This window comes from Argiope bruennichi, chromosome 1 (genome assembly GCF_947563725.1).
Source record: "Argiope bruennichi chromosome 1, qqArgBrue1.1, whole genome shotgun sequence".
NCBI classification, from domain to species: domain Eukaryota; kingdom Metazoa; phylum Arthropoda; class Arachnida; order Araneae; family Araneidae; genus Argiope; species Argiope bruennichi.
In genome coordinates this window covers 73,591,807-73,615,129 of record NC_079151.1, presented here as the reverse complement: position 1 = coordinate 73,615,129, position 23,323 = coordinate 73,591,807, and the positions used below count along the sequence as shown (strand labels likewise).

Sequence of the window (23,323 nt, the reverse complement as noted above, 5' to 3'; positions counted from 1 at the left end):
TTTCATCTATTATCTATCGTATTATTTTAGCTTTATAAACTTAAAATTTACTTCCTCTGAATTTAGAGATGGTACAATCTGGAATAATGAAATTTTATATTCGAGAATAAATTTTAACGTGGTTTTATAATTATCAAAGATGAGATTAGCTATTAGAACTTTAAAAAGCCTTTATTTCATTATATAAACATGTCCTTAAGAAATTTGTGAACATAAAAAAGAGAAAAATCTTATTTTCTTTTGAATGATTTCATTTATTTGAAATTACAATGAGCGATGCCAAATGATATTAAGTCCTTCGTATCGTTGTATTTTATTTGATCAATTTTCGCTACTTAGCATGGTTCTATTGTCTTTAATTTTTAAATGTTTCTATATACATCGAATCTCTCTCTTCTAATAATGAAGAAAAAGACAGACAAATGGTTACAGATTTAAAATGAAAGTAATTCATTTGTTAAGTTAATTAAGAAGGTTTAGTGATTATTAAATAGGGAATCATCAATGGCAAATGAAATACGTCAAATTAATGTTATTGTTTCATCGATTCTAACTATACAAATCGGTATCTCATTGAAAAACAAATTCCCAGTTGAAAACAAGCATGTAACAATTTTTGATGCGACACTTCTAAATTGAAAATGCTTATTCTTTTTTCAATTCTTAATTATGTCCGTTGAATCAAAACAAATTTAATTTGAAAACGTTGTGGGCTTTTTTTAGGACTGCCATTACAAAATTAGGAAAATAAATTGGAAAGGAAAATTGGACTGCTTCAACAGAATTCATTATGCATGTAAATGTCTCTTCTTGATAACAGTAATGACAATGCACTCATCAGCTATGCGGAGTAGCGCACCTGAGTTGGGAAAGCAATGAATTCCATGTTATCATTAAGCTATTTGGAGAGAAAGCTGCTTCGTAAAAGATAGACCCAAGCAAGATTCTTCAATAATGGATTTCAGGTTTTTTTTATCTGACATTTAAAAAGGCTTTTTTTTTTCAACAATATTTACTGTTTTCTTCAGCAGACGATGCCAATCGGAAAATTTTCTTAGAAATGGAAACACATTTTTTTTTAAATTCTTTCATATACATACAAAACACAATGACTATTGCTACTTGTCTGGTGATGTTAAGTGCATGTCTTAACTTTAAAATTGTTAGCAAGAAAGTAGAAATGTTTTGCTCTCGTTATGGCTAAAAGCCTTAATTTAAGAGAATTTGATCGTGATAGTTTTATACCTTGAAATTAAAATTTAGAAAACTTTGGAGATCGATAACTTTTCTCATGCTGTGGTATTAAGTATCTATAAAAAATGAATTTGTGACGGTGAAATAAATTAGTCAAAGCTAAAGAGTAGTCACGTTTGATTTAGTGCAACATGTGCTCCATTGCTTGAGTAGTCGAAAAGTTTATTACAGAATAAAATAGAAATGTTTCAAAATACAAAGATTAAGTGGATGTTGTTAGCTATGGAGTTCCTCTACCGCCAGTCCTCTCAACGTTCCATTATTGATTGGATTTTCAGCTTACAATAGGCACGTGAGCATCGCCATTATATCGCTGCACTATGGGAAAATGCTGCGTTATCAAACAAACCAGCCTTATCTTGATTTATATCGATGATAAGACTAGAATTCTTTGATTGTTTCTGGTTTAATCTATTACATTTCACATTGATACCGGATTAATTATGCTGTGGTAAGACTTCCAAATAGACCACCAATACTTGTATTACAAGGTCATCATAGACTATAAAATGTCTGCTGAACCTAAATATTTATATGGACTAAATACATCTGTGCATGCCATCTGCTTTTGTATTTCACACTTCCAACAACACAATGTCCCTTACCAAAATGACACGATCGCATTCGTAATTTCAGGTAATGACATAGAATTCTATCTACTGTATACTAGCAAAAGTCGCTTGATCTTTGTCTTATTGATATCATGAGACGGCTGCTCTGAGTTCATGATTACCCCTATGTAGTTTTCGCGAGTCAAGAGGCCTTCTGAGACGTTTGGTATGCTTTGTTTCCTGATCATGCTACAAACTCATGGAGTCCATATTAGTACATATTTAAGCTGTTGTGTAAATGTGAAGTGGACCACCAAACTTTTCGACAGATGGTTATAATATTTTGGCTGTAAAATGTAGCTTTGATAAAACCTATTTGCTGCAAGAAATTAATAATTTATAATTTCCATATGTATTTAGTCAATGAGAATATTTCTTATAATTGAAACCGAAATTGTAAAATCCATTTTTGTTTAATTTTTAGTTATTTTAAGCATAACTCTCAAATAATCTTGATTTACTCTATTCATGTTTCTACTTTTGGATTACTTATTTGGATGTATGAAGAGTATTTATTCGTTATAATTTATGATCTGAATTTTATTTGACAATTAATAACAAAATCAGAGTACTTTTCTATGAATACATCAATAAATCGTTTCCTCTTATTACTAAAGTAAAATAATAGATTTCTTCTCAGATTTTTTTTTTTATTTTTATTTATTTTTTTTTTTTACTTTCCCAGATTTATTTCAGCTGAAATACAAAAATATTTTTTTTTGTATTTCAGCTGAAAATTATCTGCTTTTTATGCTTTTTTATGTATTTTTTGTGGCCATATCTATATTTCATTGAATCTATGATTAACATATCAAAACCATTTAAATTTATGAAATTTCTAATATGCATTTCATTAAAAAATTAATAGTTCCCTTTTCTTTTAAAGCCTCCTAAACATACACCTGTACCTCCACAAGTACCAACTGCCAAATCGACTCCTCCATCTTCAGACAAGACTCCAGAAAGCCCAAAGGTACAACTTGATACATCTCTGCCTCGAATTCAGAAGGATTCCTCACCAAGTAGTAGTAATCCGATGACGCCGGTTACGTCTTCCATCAATCCTACATCCAATCCTTTATTGGATACCATAGGAGTGTTGGCCAGTTCCAATCCGGATTCAGATGACTCAGACCTGGACATTGTCTATCAGCAACTCAGGTACCGTGGAAGACAAAGAAAACCAGAGCAAATGAGGATCAGAACGCATCGAGCACACAGACATCAACAACAACAAGTTAGTTTTGTTCGATTCATTTCTTGCAATATTATTGTTAGCCTGTCTACATGACTATAAAATAGGTGAAAAGCGTAACTTAATTTCTGGGGTTCTTTTCCTTTCTGAAATTTTTAACTAGAAGTGCAGATCATAAAGTAGTTTTAACTTTGCAATCTGCACTTGTAATCGACTTTCCTCCTTTGTACTTTATTAAAATCTTTTTCCATATATTAAAAAAATATTGTCAACTACCTTTAAGATTAATATTTTTTTCGCTGATATTAAGTAGATGATGTTATTAAATATTAGAGTATTACTATCTCATTACTCACGCCTTACAGCTGATCATATTGAATTTTTTAAAAGAAAAGAATAATATTAAAAAAAAGTTACATATGAAAGAAAACGATGGTTTCCTATCGTACTTTACTTCGTGTTTATAATAAAATCAATGACATACGCTTTAATTGTGATGTTATGATGGTATTAATTAGTGATGTCAACTTTTGTATTCTAATGGAAAGTAAAAGTTTTTTTAATCATTAAAAAATTCAACCCTAGATTTTGATGAATTCCCACTTTCTAGAGACTCCCTGAGTCTGAAAAACACACATCCTATTTTAGTATTATTTCTTAAATTTTTTAACGCGTATTATTTTAAATTGTTCAGAAAAAACTAGAAACAATTTTCAAAAAAAATATTAAGATTTATTAGCTGTGTGTCCTTTTAAGGGATTCCAGAGCCTTTAACCTTATCAATAATAATTAATAAATTATTCTGAATTTCGGATTGGTAGCATTCTTAGTGTCAACATTTGGTGCATATTTGTAAATGCTGCTTGTAATTCCCTCTCTATGTTTGATCGTAAGAGAAATACAAAGTTTCTAGACTGATACTGGCAATTTCAATTTAAGGATTTGACATTTATAAGAAAAGACAGTCTAAAATTTTTCTGATGGGAAATATTAAAACTCGCTTGCTTGAATAGATGGTATAATGACACACTTAGACATCTTAATTATCAAATGCAATTAAAATTAGAATTCTAATAATTATTATATCCGGATAATTCTGAGAACACTTCAAGCATTAAGCTATCTGTCACTTATTTGCATGATAAATACCTTTCCACATGTTTTTCAAAAAAAGCTTTTGAAATAAGAATTTTATCTTTGAAAACTAGTTATTCTTTTATATGCATATGCAAATAATGAAATTGTTGCAAGTTCTAACTTACCACCGAATTATTCTTCATCCCAGGTTGCTAGCAGTGATCCGGAATCGATCGGTTATGCAGGTTCCAATTCGATCGACAGCGGCTACAAGAGCCTGTGCGCAACACCAGAAGTGTCCGACAGTTTGAGTGCACCAGAGGTACGTCGAAGTGCGTCTGATGTCAGCGCTTCAGATTCGTCGACTACATCCGGTAGACCTCGAAGTTTGGACGGGCAAGAGGGTAAATCTTCCAAGATTAAGATGGGGACCCGATCCATCACAGGGAAACTCAAAGCGATGGACAGGTCGCCAAGGCATGTTCCGTCGAGTTCAGCCATGAATGATGTCAATCTAGATCACCTAATGTACTTGAGGCAGTCACTGCGTAAAGGTAAAAATAAGGCATCAAAAGGTGAAATAATAAATAAGTATTTGTTTGACTGTGAGAAACTTGATTAATTGTAGCTTCCAAAGCCACAATAAAGATTCGAATTAAAGAGATTCGAAAAACATTGAAAATGAGTGTAAAAATATAAAAAAATAAGAAAGATAATGAAGAATAACTTGATATGTAACAGTTTTAATAAATGATATATATATATATATATGAAATCGATTTTTTTTTCGCATTCAGTAATAGATGCGAGCAATGTCGTCATAACAAAGATTTTTAAACCCCAAATTTCGATAACACTTTAATTCATATTATAATGCAATATAATATGAATTAAAGATTTTTTGATATTTTGTTCATTGTGTTATATATATCTCTCAAATTTCCTGTCAACTGCCGTAAGACTTAAATTTGAATTTGAAATGGAAGAGATAAAACTTCAATAAATAAGAACTTTTTTGCTGGAACCAAACATATTTTAAAAAAAATATGACTACAGGAAATCGAATGATTTAGCATTGTAATCTTATGTGTATACCGAAAAGGATTTTTTAAATATAATTTAAGCAATATTTCAAAGAATTATTCAACAAAAATGTATGATTCATCATAAAATTCAGTTTTACCTTCAAAAAGATTTAAATGCTGTAAATAATATTTTATTTCAATCAATAACTTTACTTCTGAAAACAACTATGAAATCTAAATTTTATACAGTCTTTCGATCCTATAAATCATATTCTATTAATTATCTTGACAATCTAAATTATTTTTCAATATTCTGCGATTAAACCTGACCGAGTCATAAAACTTTGCACATCATTATTTTAAGATAATCATTTTATTATTTAGACAATCAATCTTGGGGAAAGTCCAAGCGCTGATTGGCGTATTTTCTTCAAGACGGTCGATGGAGAGATCTAAGATCGCGCCTTTTTATTGAATAGAAATATCCAAATTTTCATAATTTAATCAGTTGTAATTACAAAAGAGGAGAACTTTTTTTTTTATTTAAAATATTAGTGTTCTCAAGAATATTTTATTAAATACGACTGTATATGATTTTCAGACCAAATTTGCAAATTTCTATCAAATGTTGAGCAAAATCTGTTCATAGTAAGTCTGTCTATCTGCATCTTCGAATATAAGTTAACACGATAACTACAAAACGAAGAAGTCTAGATGGATAAAATTTCGTATACAGATTTAACATTTATAGTGTCGATACCTATCAAATTTTGAGCCAAATACTAAAAGTGGTTGACCGTCTCGCAATCTCTACTTTCAGAAACATATGAACTCGAATTTAAATTTTCAATGACTAACAATTACAATTTAAATTTCTATAAATAAGCAAACATTGTATCCTATTTTAATGCTACCATTGCACAACGAAACATCAGAATAAACAACATAATTTGCAGCCATGCAAATGTTTCAAAAAAGTGGAAAAAAGTATTGTTATTTTGGTGGAATATATTGAATATCACTAATGCTCTGGAGTGAACTAAGGATCTTAATTTTTTTTTTTTTTTACTTTTATTCACTTAGGGTAGATTGTAAGGATATACTAAATTTAGATTAGAAATACAATCAGAAATAAAAGCAGATTAGATCAGATCAAATCATTAATAAAACAATGTTTGGTTTCAGCTTCAAATTAACCAAGATAAATTCGAATTATGAAAGATATTTTAGCGTTATGCCAATAGGAAATTTAAGAAGCCAAAATATCAAAGAATTTGAATTCAAAAGTTCGAAGTACCAAATTCCTTGTATATGGTGTTTATAGAGTTAAGAAGACTGAAGGGTTCCCCCCCCCCCTAAAAATAAACCTTGCCAGGATTTTTAGTATTGTATTGCAAATGACATATACTTCCGTAATAAAAATAATATTCCGTAAAAATAATTCCGTAATAATATAGAATAATATATTACAGAAATAATATTTTTCTATTTCGTTTCACTTATTTTGACTGAGTACCTTTCCCATAACCTTAGTCAGAAATGTTGAATATTTTTTAAACAGAATTTCGCTAGTTAGTTCAATAAATTCCATTGATTATCGAATGAATATGAGATAATTAATCTTTGTGAAATATTGCTTGATAAAAACGTAATCTAACCATAAGACCAATGCAAACGGCAATGCATTGCCATTTTCATAACACAGATTTCTCTCTGAACTGTTTATGACAGTCGTAAGACCTTTCTTTAAGCTTGTTTACAAATATATTAAACCAATTTTTTTCTATTATATTAATTACTATTTGACTGCATTAGATGATAGAATAGATCATTTGTAATAATTTATTCTTAAAGTGCCCGAATTATAGATAACTTCTGTAAGACGTATATTTCAAGGGCTTGATTTTCATTTCCATAAATAAAATTTTCAGCAGGAAAAAAATAAAAGGAAAATAAAATTTCATATACATTGCTTTGGACTATTTCTCAGTAAGATCATGTATATATTTAACCAAGGCAATGCATTCCTGTCTCCTCGTCTGCTATTTATACAAAAATAAATACATTAAATAGTATTTACTTGTTTTATATGTTTATATAAAAAAAATACTAATGAGTAAAATTTAACAAATATTAAAAATCTCTTTATAGATCGTCCAGATGCACAGCGCTCGCCAAATGATTCCATTCCTTCTTCTGCGACTTCGAGTACTTTTCGAGATAGCGATCTGTCCCCTCGTACAGTGCCAGACGATGACTGGAGAGAGCAGTGTCGACCGTATCCGTTTCGTAGTACAAGTTCATCTTCCGAATCCACATTCACAGTTCGGGATGGCAGGAGTTCCAGAGAGAGCTGCAGAGGAGAGGACATTGATCAAGAAGGGGGTGGTGAAAGTTCCTCGGATTTTTTGTTAAGTGGCGTCGAGTATTACGACCTAGAGAGCATTCAAGAATTTCCTCCCGGTAACAATTACGTTACGATGTTGGAAGAGAAGACCAGGTGTGCGAGATTCCAACTCGTTTCAGGTAATTTCAAAAAGCTTGTGATTATCGTTGTAAAGGAAAATATAATGAAGCAGAAATTAAAAAATATGTTGCATATCGTTATTTTTTATTATCAAATGATATTATAGCAATACTATGGTAATTAATATTATCTTCACCTTGTTGCCATAATTTTTTGTATGGTGCCAAATGATGTGGTTGACAAATTTTGTCTTTTGTAAATATTTGAATATCGCAACTTTGTATCATTTGAGTCCGTTACCCTCCCCATGATTGCACAATAACCGAATCTTTCAGAATGCTCATGACGCAAGCACCAAATGTAAATTGTACGTTAGAGTTCGCAGATAAAACTTCGAATATTTTCTATGAACTCCTTGAATTTTTCAATTGTACAGATAATGCATCGAATTTCCAGGGATATATATATATATAATATGTATGTATTTATGTAATGATATTTTAAACTCTAATTTAAATCCAAATTAATTCCCAAAGTTTTATCTTAATTTAACCGATAGTAACTTCATTCTAAAATATTCTCTTATTTCCTGATCCAATTCCACTTCCTCTACTTAATAAATTCAAGAGAAGCTTTTTACAAATTCTTACATTTGCACTTTCACATGCTCCGCGTGAAGGGATAGAAAAATGTCCAGTAAGCACTATGGAGAAATATTTTCCCTGTCAATATCTCAGGTTATATAAGACCAGGGATAAAATGTTCAAGAGCTTTTCCCTCATTTCTTTCTGTGTTGTGTATTGCTCGTCGCTCCTGCTTGTATATAATGCGTGCTTCTCCAAGATGAAATTAAACGACGTCACGAAATCGAAAGTCTCTTCACTGTCTTCGAAACTGCATTCTGCTTCACATAAAATAATGCTTATATATAAGCCGTTTATTTTGAAAATAGAGCAAGTCCATTTTTTGTTATTGCGAGATATTTAAAGGTTTGCATTTCAATAAATTTAAAAACATTGGTAAGTATTAATAGATACATTTTTTTTTATTTTGTGGTACCAGATAATGTAGGTTTATAATCCAACAGTGTTTACAGTGCTGACTAAAAAAAAAAAAATAAGAGATCCATTATAACTAAATGAATTTGCCTCATTTTCAAAATTAAAGAATTATTGCAATCGTTCATTTAATTGGGAAATAATATTTCAGTTGCATCAGCCTTTTTTTTAAGAATTAAAACAAAATACTATTCAAATTTTTATAAATATATATTCATTTGATAAAAAGGGAAACAAAACCAAGAATATTCGAGTAAAAAATATAACATAACAACAAACAATTCAGTTTTATTAAGAATTTCAATGAAATTATATATTTCAGTTTATACGTAGGAATAATCAATTTGAATTTTATTTAAGATTTAACATTTAAAAAAAATCATGATGAACGGGAGGTATATATGGTAATAAATCCATCATATCCTTGTATTTTTCAGATGTAATAAATCTCCTTTTTTTTTACATAAAAGATAATTTTATATTTCTGAAATTACTTGGAATTATTTACCTTCCTCGTTGTTTTGACAAATCGATAATTCAAAATCTCGTTCTATCGAAGTTTTGTATGGTGAACCCCTTGTAAATCTGATTCAGTATATAGTTAATCAATTCACGGTTTCTCCATCGGTATTTTTCTTTCTTTTTAAAACCGCTTTTTCCAGAGGTTGAGTTGAAAATAAATTTCCATGTTTAATTTCCTCTACTAAAAATTTATTATGTTTTCGACAATTTTGTATTACTTTATAGTAATCCTTGGGAATATGCAAGGAACTGGTTTCGGGTTTGAATAGTTACTGGATAGTTCCACTCCAAAATCACGATCGTTCGATACACATGAATGTCCTGACAATAAAAATTTGTGATCAATGATATTTATTTCGTTGTCACTGGATTGAATAATTGGTGATGGAAGTAAACATTATTTTCGACTCACAAAATTAAAATATACCTTTTATTATTTATAAAATACTGTACAACCACCGATTTTCAATATCAAAAATAGATCAAAGAAACACCCTAGATATCAGACATGATGTCAAACGGCCACATTTGCTTCACCATAGAGCAACCGGTGCTAAATTTTGCCGTAATATATGCAGTCAACTATAATTTCAATCTAATGATGGACTTGCACCACTTTCAAAATAAACAGATTTTCAATACTGTTAAGAGCTAAAACTTCCATCTCCCAAATACTAGAATCTAAATATATATTTTTTGCGCATAAAAAGATCATAACAAGTTTTATCTATAACTGCCATTATCTCCATTTTTTTTCAAAAATGAACTTGCCCACTTTCAAAATAAACGGCAATATAATATAAATGTAGTATATTAAAGTATAATATAGAGAAATGTTTATGCTCATTATTACTTTTCCTTTATTTCCATTTTTGATTCAGAAAAGCTGCAATCTTATTTATTTGAAAAAGAAATTGATAAAATATTTAAAGTCTTGTAATAATATATATGCATATAGAGTTATCTATTAGTGCATATAAAGTACCAACTACAGGTTTTAATACTTTTTAAACAGCGAATCTTGATCAAATATTGCAAATTGAATAGAGAGAGTAAGTTTTTCTTCCGTTATCTGAAATCGAAACTGTCTAATCAAAAAATTTCGAGCCCTTTTAAAAATAATATTCGTTTGTGAAAGATAATTTTTTGTGTGTGTGGGCGAATTCTCGTTAAATGTGATCATTCTGATAATTTCATTGCAGCCTTAAAAGCCACGTGTTCCTTTTTTTTTTTTTTTTATCCATATTAGAAAATAACGGATTTTTGAAGAATTTTTCGATGCTTTCACGATTTTGTCTGCTGGCAAGAAACTGGATATTAATCTTAATCCTTTCCGAGATTTCAGATAACTAGATTTATTATTGTTTTTTACTTATTTTTAATTTTGAAGCTATAACGGCAGTGTGAAGTGAATTTTCTGTTCATTATTATTATTATTATTTTGTAACCAACCACCTTTAGCGACAAATTTGTTTCGCCGAGATTAATGATGCTAGAAATTCTGATTAAATATTTTATGTGATTTGGTCCAAATAGCCTCCTCGGCAAAAAATTTTGAACTTCGAATTTTAATAAACTCGCACTACTTAAAGAAGTCTTATACCATCCTGTTCATTATGCGACGTATATTCCCTATTTTTTTTAATCTATATTTTAGACATTCAACTATATCACACGAAAGAACATCAATATTTAAAAACAGAAGCGCATTAAAAGTTTTTTTTTTTTTTTATCATTGTTTGATTCTGAAGTTGGATTATAAATACAACAAAACTGTAAAATTTTATTAAAAATATTTCTTATTCTGAAGGCAATTCTACGTGAAAAAATAAGCTGAATCTGCAAATCTCGGTCCTCAACAATAGAAAAAAAATGCCAAGATGAAATATTAGCGACAACAATAAAAGAGATTTGATTTTCACTTCAATAAAGAAAAATATTGCTGAAATAGACGCTGAAAATAGATTTTTTTGGAATTAGATAAAAAATAGAAAGAATATAAGGCAAAAGATGGGTATCATTGAAATGATAACTCTTTGGATTTTAAGACGATATAAAAACTATTTTGATACTGTCGTATTTTCGGGAATAATTACTGAAAAACACCAAAATTTCGCTTCATTTTTAATTAATTTTTTTGAAAAAATCAATCAAGGTACACATTCCAACACTCTAAGCTATATATATGTACCAATAGTGGTAGCTATAAGGCAAATATACGCATTCATCTTTCTTAATGGCAGAGACAGAAATTAACTGCATATAAATTGATTTGTTTTGATTACTGGTAATATACGTACATATGCACGGGAATTGCATTTTACTAGAAATATTCCATATTTTATTATTGACCATCTCAAATCCAAAATTTCTTTATTGAAAATTTTAGACCAAATTTTACAAATTTTCTTAATAAAGCTTTATTTAAGTTGCCCATTATTTTTTCATATTCATATATTGCTTCTCTTTCTCCTTTAAATTCTTTTTTTCTAAATTTATCTGTGCAGTAATTTTCAATTTTGATATTCTTGCAGCTTCAAAGTGCGCCGAACCCCTCAGCGAAAGCCATTTAAGTTCCTTGTACAGAAAAAGAAGCGAATCGGCCCACTCCGTTGAAGGCGATATGAGAAGCCAACAGCAGCAAATATACGGTGTTCCCGGACACGCATCGCGATCGACGCGGACTGCTACCAAATTACTCTCTAGGCATCACAGACAGCAGCACCATGCAACTGATTCCAAACTGACAGAAGCTGCTATTCGTGTCTTGGAAATGATAGAAGACTTTCGCATGGAGGAGGCTATTTCGCGTTCCAGCAGAGTTATTCCTTATCGTGCACCTGTCGAACATTCATCCCAAATGCTACCCAGTGCATCAGGTGCATCCAGCAATCACCCGTCCGTTGACATGATACACCAAACAATCCTCCCAAGGTACAGGAGGACAACGGGTATGAGGTCGGCAGGTCGACCGGCCTCCACTGGTTCCTTGATGGAACAAGAAATAGATGCTCGCAGCGTGGCCTCTGCTTCATCATACGCAGCATCTGCAGAGCACCATGTCTACGAGGAGATTATGTACGACCTCGTATGCGAAAGGGAAAGGGCCGTGCCACCTCCCATACCACCCGAAAGAATTGCTAGGAGCCGTCTCTTGCCTATGCCACCATCCCGGCACCAACAAGCTTATGCAGCATCTATGTCCATGGATCCACGCAGAGCTATGGTTAGAAGCCACAAGCACCGAAGCAGTAGCAGTTTGTATTCTGTACTTTCCAATTCCCACGGACGAAGTAGTGTGGATAGGTATCTAGAGATGGAATGGCACCTCGCCCAAGAAAGACGTGGCAACTTGCCACCAGATTTTCCTGTATAACCATAACGCATATCAATCAGAAATGCGCGCAACTTCAATCATGTCCTTCGGAGGTCAATAAGCTGCCAGTCGCTGGCCGGTTGAAGCTTGTTGTAAGTAGACGAGTCCTTATAGCACAGTTGCAGCTGATTCGAATGGTGTTGTCACAAGAAATAGAAATTTTCTATTGTTTTTCTCCTGTTAGATGTGCAACAGTGATATGAGGGCAGACAAAGCTGTATGAGTATTATGTACCGAATGAAGAAATAACATCATTATTATTAGTGAATGGTTGATAAAAACGTTGATGTTAGAATTTTTAAAAAAAACAAACGCGGCGTATATTGAGTGTTAAGGAATTAAAAAAAATGGGAAATAGATTTATACTAGTTCAATCAAAACATATTGGTGCTTACATTCTTTTTCTCAGAGAAATTAGTCGTACATAACAGAATTATGTAATACCTATGTACAAGTTTTAACTTGAAATGCATAGAAAACTTGACTTGAACTTATAAACAAATTCATTTGTCCCTGGTTTGAAAGGAAAGTTTGTAGCTATTTAAGTTTTAAATGCTTAATTTTTTTTAAAAAAAAACATTATTTTAATATTTATTTTAAATTTTAAGTGTAACACTGTTTGTTTTTTTTCAAATATGAATTTAAAGATTAAAGAAAATAGATAATTAAGCAGTAAATGTTTAATTTCTGATTAGTTTCTACAATGCTAAGCGGGTTTGAGCATCTCTATCGTGAAGTGATATTAGTTTAACATGGTTTAGGTATTCGATTATTTTTCTTAATAGTAGCAGTAAATAATTTCAGCGAGACTGGATAATCAAATTTTAGATAATCATATAGTCGTTTATTTCTCCGTTATATATCTACAGGTCACTGAAGCTGGGTTAACAAAAATAAATTTTGTTTCTTATATTTTTTATATAAAAAAGATTTTTGCATTTAGTTTTCAAAGGGCTTCCAGATATTTTAACAAATTAAGCAGACATTATCAAATTATCGTATAATTTAAAAATCATTTTAAAGAATCTTTTCTTAGTCTAAAAAAATTGGATTTAGAATTGTGATTGAAAGAAATATCATTCTACAACTCATGTTGTCTTTAAAAAATTGTAAGCTTTTTTTTACTTTGATTACAATAGATGTTATTTTATAAAAAGAAATAACGTCCGAATTGAAACAAAAATTAAGAGTCATTATTTAATATCTCGATATTAAATATTCCATTGGGTATTGATATTTGACAATCACACATTTCTCAGTTGAATGCAAGAATTTAAAAAAATTTTATGTTAAAAAAAATTTAAATTTTATTAAACTGTCAATAATACTACACATTTCTTATCTGAGTTTTCTTTCATAAATAAATAAATAAATAAAAAAACCTTGATGAATTTTTTTCTTAAACCCTTTAAAAGCAAAAGTACTGCTAATCTTTAAAAAGAGAAATTAATATGAATTGTCCAATTACTCCATTAAAAATCTTTAATCATTACATTTTACTCAAAAGAACTAGTCGAATTGAAATTCGATATATTTACTCTAATTATTATATACTAATTATAAACATAATATTCAATACACAATTTGTAACTTTTTTTCAAATTTAACTGATAAGAAGATAATGAATGTTTTTGCCATTTTGTGGGTTAAAACTACGGGAATAAAAATATAGCTTCTTTTTGTTGTGCTTTGGTTGCAAAGCTTCAAATAGAAAGCTAAGATTTGATTCAGAATGAAACCTTATATTTATCTAGAATTTTCTTTTGGTTAACATTTTGTTATGAGCTATTTGAAAAGTTTATTAACCGAAATTGTTGGTATCTTGAATGATATCGACATCTTATTTCGGAGTATATTTAGCAGCCATTAAATATTCTTTCGTGTGTAAATTGCAGAAGATTGTTTTATGTGCAAACTTAGTAAGAAAACCTTATGATATATGCCATTAAAATGCCTTCAATTCTTAATGTATTATGCAATACTTAACCCGTTTTTTAAAAGACATCTTCAGAAAAGGTTATTAATTAAGGGAAAACATAATTTTGTTTAGTTTTGCCGAGACTTCCTTGTTCATTAGAATAAGAATGAGCAGCATTTCTGAATCTAGTTGATTTGTATCACACATAATTATATAAAGTTATCTGAGGAATTAAAATTATGTGAATACAAAGCTAATCTTTTATGCTATGAAAAGTATTAAAATACATTAAAAGCAATATAAATTAGAGCTCCTTAATGGACTATAATTTAAAATAATTTTGTTCATAACATTTTATTCAAACGAATTACTGAACAGGCTTTTTAAAGACTGTCTGATAATGTTTCATTTAAGGTGCAGATTGTAAATTCTATTTCAAACAATTTTGCTTTTTTTTTTTTTTTTTTTTTTTTTTTTTTTTTTTTTACTAGAACAGCAAATGTTTAATTCTCCAGAGTAAATGTGCTTAATAAAACTGAGAAAAAATTTTATAAAGAAGTTCTAAAAAAGAAAAAAAATTAAGGAACTTTCTGTTTAAAAAAGTGTCAGACATAAATCAGACATCGTTTGTTTTCTTTTATAGGCGAACAACTGTTAAAATTTGGTTTTGAAATTTTGAAGGATCATAAGAATGAAAGTTTCGTTCTAGAAACTATACAGTTCATTCGAAGCTTCTTTTTTATCACCGAAGATCGAAATATAATACAAAAAAAAAATGAGCATAATTACCCTTGGTGCTTCTTCCATCTTAAAGTTAATGCGTCCAGACTCGTCTGAAATAACATTTGTAGAAAAAGCATAAAATAGTTGTAGTCTTTAGAAATTTTCATTTTTTAATAAATTTCCAATCAAAATCGCCCTAATTCCTAGATTCCTTGCATTTTTTGCAGACCAAAAAAAAAAAAAGAAGATTTGATTAGAAATACAGTTTTTTTCATATTGATAAAGACACCTTTCGTAGAATTCTCTTTTAAATTGGTACTTGCTATTTAGAAAGTGTTTCATGCTTTATAACTTTTGTTTTATACCTAGTAAATTAGCTAAGTTACTTTGAGCATCCATTTAAAATTAAATTTTTACCAATGAAATTTTTTTTTGTTATCAATTATATCTGCCTCACATTTTAAGAAAGTTGACTGCAATTTGTTCGTTTCATTGATGGCTGTAGAATTTAAATTTTATATTCAAAAATCAAACTCAACACGAATAGAAAGATAAAAATTGAATCAAATTTGAAAATTTTTATTTATTTAAACCTAGCTAGTTCTCTGGGGTATCGCTTTTAGAAGCCTATTTATTTATTAAATGTACTTTATATATATATGTGTCGTTGATGTGTAATATATACAAAGGTGTTCTACTAAATTTTAGAAATATGTGTCTAGAATGTGTAAAAGTATCCTACAGTTTCTTAAATAACTACCAGATCTGTTTGAATTTTAATTATATATGTACTACTACAGTTCATTAGAAAATACCCTGAATGTTATGACCGTACATATGAATCGTAGTCCTTGCCATGTTGTAAACGTATCCTTAATCCTTGTGATAATGAGATTTATCTCTTTTTTAAGTAAAGAACGTCTATATCGAACTGATTTTCAATCGTAATGAGATTTGAAGGTGGTTGAATGTGATTAAAGGACTGAAATCTGTTTACGGAGAAAAATATTAACTAAGAGTGACTAAAATGTCTAACATAAGTGCCGAAGGATTAAATATAGTTTATATTTTGAAATACAAGCACACCAGAAAATTTATAAAAAATATTAGAGGAATCGTGATTCAAAAATCGAGCTATTATATCAATGTAAAGTTGTTTAGATTTGCGAAATTTATTTACATGTTTTTTCGGTACTTGTTTATTATCACAACTATGTTGGCGAAGTTTGGCGACTTTTTATCGGAGAATGTGATAAACAAAGGAATGAGATTTGGCAATTTATTCATGGTTGCGATAATACACAAGTCCCAGGTTTTTTTCCCCCTTAGTTAATATTTTAAATAAATATTCTGTTATCTCAATTTAATATAATAATACAAAAAGTTGTAAAAATATTATGATGTAAATTTCAAAATAAGGATAATAATGTACTATGCGACATTTTCAGAGATGAATACATCACCAAATAAATATTCCTACCAGCAATTCTTGAAAAATCGACCAAAATGAAATACCCTGAAATCGAATAAAGCGATGTAAATATTACATTTTATTTCTTTCATAAAATGTTGTTGTAAATATTTCTTCATTTAATTCGATTTGTGAATATAATATATTTTAAAATGCACCTCAGAGAGAATGGATGTCTTGGTATGCGTCAAAGCATCGTAATAGGACCTGATACTGCTGTGATTATGCCAGAGGGAAGAAATATGAGCAAATAAATAACATTTGATGTAAAACTAATAAAGGTTAGATTTTTTTATAAGTCATTAAAATTCATTTTACAACAAATAATTATTGAAGTAGTGAAATCGTGGATATTTCCGTCAGTCTATGATCGTTACAAAGAACTTTTGTAAAATTAAAATGATTTCAGTCATTATTGATTAGAAATTTTTGTACTGGTGAAACATATCAAGAGTTTTTTCTGTGAAACTCAGCTTTCATCCGTAAAAGCATATCATTTGAAAACGTTTCTTTGAATGCAAATAAATTATCTACACTCATCAGTTAAAGTATTTTTCCACTTTCTCATTCTTTATATTTCACTTCGTACATGAACATTCATAAGTGCACATGATTTAAGACATTTAGTAACATTATTGTTATCCTCAGTTGCAAGCTCAAAACGAGATTATTCCCAGTGTTTTGTTCTTGTTTTCAGAAATTAAGTACCAGTTTCTTTTTTAATTCTCTTATAAAGATTCATTTTTTTCCCTGAGATTTAAAATTTTTACTACAACATTTTTTTTTTCTTTTATTGAAAATAAGTCGAATTTTCTTCTGTCATTTCAGACCAGAGTCGAGTTTTCGATAGAAAACTTTTTAAATATTCTTAACTTTAGAACTGCCAACTCTAATGTTTCTACGAAAAATAATTTTTAAATTTAATTATCGGTTATATCATGCTAGTTACGGGCTATCGGACTGTTATTCTGTGCAAGAACTAACACTGAGCATAATTTCGTGCAACGATTTCTTTGGTACAAATATAACATAATACCGAAATGTGGTCATAATTGTGCTTTGTAAAAGTCATTTATTTTGCTCAATTGCTATGAGTATCTTTTTTGTATATATATTATTGAACCTACCTCAGTTCTTTGTATTATTTTTTCAACTGAAGTAAATGAATTCATGAATAAACTTTGTGATTAATGTGCTTGTGTTGTGTCATTTTTCTCTTCTCTTATTCTGTTTACAAGATATCCGTGCTTTGCGTCGTTAGGAACTTAAGGAATTATGTATTTTTTAATGATACGTTCTTGATCTCTAATATTGATGGAAGTAAATCTTTCATTTATTCATTACACTGAAAATAATTTTTGAATAAAGCTATTCTTTAGTAAATATTTATATACTATTTAAATTTCATCGAAAGATATTTTTATTTGAATAAATATTGTGAGAATTAGAAGCGCCATTTGTTTTATTAATACTACTTTAAATTTTTAAAAAATGCAACTAAAATGGAGAGAACTTTAACACAAATAAGCTAAATTTGTAAATGTATCCCCTATAGAGGCAAATTTCATAAAATTAGAGTTGCTATAAACATAAATGAATCATCATCTGAAATTATTATTTTATGTTAGAATATTAAGGCTTGGATATTCTGAAAATTTTATTGTTACTTACAGCACATGTACACGTCTTTAACGTTTACTAACGTATGTACTTAAACATTACGTTGCTTTAATATCCTCGTGGTTACGTCGTTTGTATTTTGCGCAAATTTTTTAAGACTACACAGTACCCTAAAAACAATTTAAATTTTTTTTTTTCATTTTTTCAACGTTTTATTTAAATTTTTTGTAGTATATTTAACCTCAAAATTTGACTAAAGGATGTGATTAGTTCGTTTTCATTTTGAAACTACTTTTCTTCATTCTTAAAACGAATGAATGATATTTTTGAATAAATTAATTTATAAGATGATATGGCAATTAAAATTTCAACTTTCACTACTCAAATCGTTTTCCGTTGGTTTGCGTTCTATTTTCTTTTTAATTTCTTTTTACTACCTAAAACATTTTCATGAAAAATAACTTTTTAAGGATCAATATTAGTTTTTGTACAAAGTTAAATTTTTATTTAAAAGCTTTGCATTTAAATATTGTTATTTTTATAAATTTTTTTTCCTGTCCAGAATGTACCATGACCAAAATTATCTGAAGTTGCTAAGAAACAATGTTTTGAAGAGATGATAGAAAAGAATAATTCTAAACATCAGTCTTCTGCAAGTATTTGCGGGAATTCAAAATGCACGTTTTTGAATACCAGTATTGCGGATGAAATTGAAGATAAGATATTCCTTTGCATCGAACGATGATATTGAAAATAAAATCAGTGAGATATCAAGTCCCGTAACAAAAAGTTAAATAAGCTAAAAACCACCGACTTAAATTGAAAAGAAATTAAATGTTATGTAGTAAGTTTGTTATTTTTAATTTTGATGTATGCTATTGTTATCATGATTTTTATTAGTATAATGCATTTAAAACTTTTATGAAAATATTAAATTTGAGTTAATCTGAATAATCTGTCTCGCATCTACTGTCATTGATATTGTTGAGAACATAATATATATATATATATATATATATATATATATATATATATATATATATATATATATATATATATATATATATATAATATTCAATCATATTGAACTACAATAGTGCTTTAGCGCATTTTATAAATTTGCAAAAATAGTATTATAGTATATTAAAAAATTAGAACACCACAAGAAGTATTTTTTGTTACTCACTTTAAATTCATTTTTTTGTCAAATTTTCACTTTTGAAGATATTAATCTTCCCTGTTCTCTTTTCTGTCCAAAATAGAGCAAAAATTTTGAAGATGCTTTGATGCATATATACTAAAGATTGAACATGGCAACAATGAGATCTGAGATTTCTAATTATTTTTTTTAATGCCAGAACCATTATTTTCAACATTTTGTTTAAATTTAACTACAAAAAACATTAAAATTTAAGAAAGAAACAGATCAGAAAGATTAAGAAAGAAACGGATTTTGGCGGGAAAGTTAGTTTTTAATTAATAAAAAATTAACCGGAATAAATAGTAGCCTATGTCCTATTTCAGACTATAACCTATCTCTGTGCTAAATTTCATCCAATTCCGTTCAACCGTTCTGATGTGATTGACTAACTAACAGAGGTAAACAAAGAAATGTATCCCCTATGCATACCACAATTCTTGCTATTTGCACATGCGCAGTTTGAGGCTTTCGCGCGCGCGGAATAATTAAAATCGCAATTACAAAACTCCTTTTTTTATTTTGGTATGACTTTAATGTACTAAAACCTTCCCAAATAAATGCTCTGCAAAATGGTATAAATATCTCCAATATCCGTTAACTATTTCTCGAGTTTTTGTGTTTCAAACATATAGACGCTTTCAGGAGACTTCATTTTATACTATGTATAGATACTTCATTAACTAATTGATAAAATATTTTATATTGGTAAAAGAAAAAGAAATTTAATATTCTATTATATGTTTAAAAATATTAACAATTTTATTTATTTTATAAATTTTTTAAATGTTAGCTTTATGTTTTATATTTAAAAAAAAGCAGGCAAAGAATGTGCACATCTAAAAACTACCGTTAACTGTGGGATTACACAAAATTAAATTTGTTATTATACAAACTGTTTATCGTGCTTTATGGCGACTAGTCGCAATATTTTGTCTCGTGGTAGGAATTTCTGCTGAATGGAAGCTCGCTGTGTCCGAATAGTTCTATTAACATGAGTTGGGGATTTTTCGAATATTCGAATGTGGGGCAAACGGACAGTGGCGGGATTTTAATTAGGTAGCTGCCCATACAAGCTAGGCTGAAAAGGAGCGACGAGCAATTATTTTCAAAGCAATATTTTCAAAATCAATTTTTATTTTCAATTTAAAAACTTTATTTCCATAGTTCCCACGTATAAAAAATGCAAATTCCATGAATGACCGAATCTTAGGAAAATATCACTGCTTTATCATTTGTTTTAATTATTTATGCTCCTATATGTTTCATTACATTCACTTAATTATTAAAATATTTATAAAATCGTTGTAGCATAATAATGCTTTAAGTTAGGTTCTCTGTTTTCCGATTTTTTTTAAAAAAATTTCTCTTATCTATATAGGAGCGATAATTCTTTCATGAAAGTAATAAAAAGTGTGTTTAATATTATCTTTATGCACAATGTAAGCAATGTGCATGTTAAAACAATCAAAAGTATTATCATAAATATACACAAAAATATTTTTAATTATCACTATTGGAGCAAGATTTTTACCAAACAAAATTCATATTATTGAAAAACTAATTTCTTTTATCTTTAAAGTGTTATAAAAATAGACTTTGGAAAAAATTATAAAAATTTTAAATTTATTTTCAATTAAAAATATTTTTAAAATATTGAGAAGTCCTTTCCAATGAGCACACACTATTCAAGACTCCCAATTTGGTAGCTCTGAGTGCGGCTGTCTATTTTGTGAACTATCTTTTGCCATGCATGTCGCAACTTACAGATAAGACAAAAATATATGCCAATTTATAAATATTACTATGTCAAAGGCAAATTTGTAAACAGAAAATGCGAATTTATTTAATTTAAGTATCAACTTAAAAAAGAATGATTTTACGACTTAAACCAATTTTTATTTGACAGCTGAAGGATTTTGCTAAAGAATAAATATTATTTCTTTCATATGGTCGTGCGCAACAGATAGTGCCCGTAAATGGAGCTTAAGATATCGATTAAAATATATAGTGCTTAAGATATTGAGAACTTTATAAAGAGTGTTAGAAAGAATATTAAAACCTTGTTACTATCATGTGACAGCTATGTTTCTACTTAAAAAATTATAAAAATATTTCCTTTATACATATATTTTAAAGATACTATGAGATGATTTTATAACGCATATGGTTGGTTACTAATTTTGCGAAGGTGAAATGTATCAAATAACCCATCTTCTTTTTTTTAATGGCAAAATGATTTCTCAATCGGATGTAAAATATAATTACACATAGCCTGAATTGAACGAAGAATAACCTCGCCCATGACAATCATTACTTTTCTATCATCCAAAAGTATGACGGGAGGGGGGGGGGGGTTATAGCTTTTGGTGGCAGCATAGAGACAAATCATTATAATAGCATAAAATATTGTATGGTATCACCATAAGCCCCCCTCCAACCTGTCTAGCATTCTGAAGGTCGATTGATTGATATATGCACAATATTGTACGGCTACACTATTAAAAATGGCAAAGTTAGATCTTTTGTGGCCCTAGTTGTGTGCATTATGAGACCTCTGCTTTAATAAGATGGTCCATCACACATATCCTGAACTGAATGAAGGAAAACTTAGCCTCATGGCAAACATTACTTTGCTATCATCTGGAAGGGTAACGACAGGATAGCAAGGGGGGGGGGGGGTTATAAATACCCTGGCCATTTTTGGAGACTTGATAGAGACAAACCATTAAACCACTTTATGCCCAAACCATTCCATTAATGATATATATATATATATATATATACATACACACACACACACACATATATATATATATATAAAATTTTAATTTCTTAAATTTATATTCATTTTTATTTATCTATTATGGCTCTAGATTGCTGCCCATCCGCGTATATGTAAATCATTGTTTTTTCAATTTACTGAATCAAACACAAGATGTTTGGTTTAAAAAACATTCTAGTAATTAAATGGCAACTTAAAGAAATATATAGGGAATTGACCAACTAATTATATTTGAGAAAATGTTAACATTATTCTAATATTTAAACATTTATTGAATAAAACTTTTTTATTTAGAAAATAGAAAAATAGAATTTTTATCGAATGGTCCCCCCCCCCTAGTCTGACTACCCTAAGTAGCTACCTATCTCTCTATTTGAAAATCCGCATCTAATTGTCGATCATTTCGCGCTAACAATACAGCGGTCCGTCTGAAGAATGGGGGGGGGGGGTTCTCTGAGAACCATTTACTCTTGTTGATACATTGATAACAATTGAAAGCGGAAAAAAATTGGAAAAAATTTATATTTTGGACATCATTTTATTTTCCTACATATAAGATTAGTTAGATACAATGATTTCCTACATTAGCAAATATTGTTTGTATATGTTTGAAAAATTTGAATGTTGTAGAATTAATCTGTTGCTGTCTCTTCCTTAATTAGATGGCGCAATTCTTCTCAAAAAATGTTAGAATTGCAATTTTCTAAATCTAAATCATGCACCTAGTCTTTTGAAAAGAATTGTTATTGTTTCATATAACATAAATTGATAAATTAATTAAATATCTTTATTTTTTCAAAAAAATATCAATTTATCACTAATTTGAAGATTAAATGTAAATGTGTGATCACTCTATCCTTTACCATCCACAAATGCTCTCCAAATGTTCCATTATAATTTGTTCCAAATGTTATGTGCATGCTTATGGAACAATCTGCAATGTTTTCGTGTGATATTGATCTGGTCTCTAGGCCGTCTTGCTACGTCACTGGATTAACTCTGCCGTCGTTCCACAGTTAAATT

At 29.3% G+C, this 23,323-nt stretch overlaps 1 protein-coding gene across 3 annotated transcripts in view; it reads left to right on the top strand.

The window, feature by feature from the left end:
- LOC129962896 (uncharacterized) overlaps positions 1-14,961 on the top strand; it is a 109,885-nt gene extending 94,924 nt beyond the window's left edge. For all 3 annotated transcript variants that reach the window (XM_056076898.1, XM_056076910.1, XM_056076905.1), the window contains 4 exons: positions 2,752-3,102; positions 4,346-4,691; positions 7,314-7,688; positions 11,744-14,961. In XM_056076898.1, the coding sequence (XP_055932873.1) occupies positions 2,752-3,102; positions 4,346-4,691; positions 7,314-7,688; positions 11,744-12,585 (1,914 nt within the window). In that variant the 3' untranslated portion in view covers positions 12,586-14,961. The remainder of the gene's footprint in view (positions 1-2,751; positions 3,103-4,345; positions 4,692-7,313; positions 7,689-11,743) is intronic.
- The last annotated feature ends 8,362 nt before the right edge of the window (positions 14,962-23,323 follow it).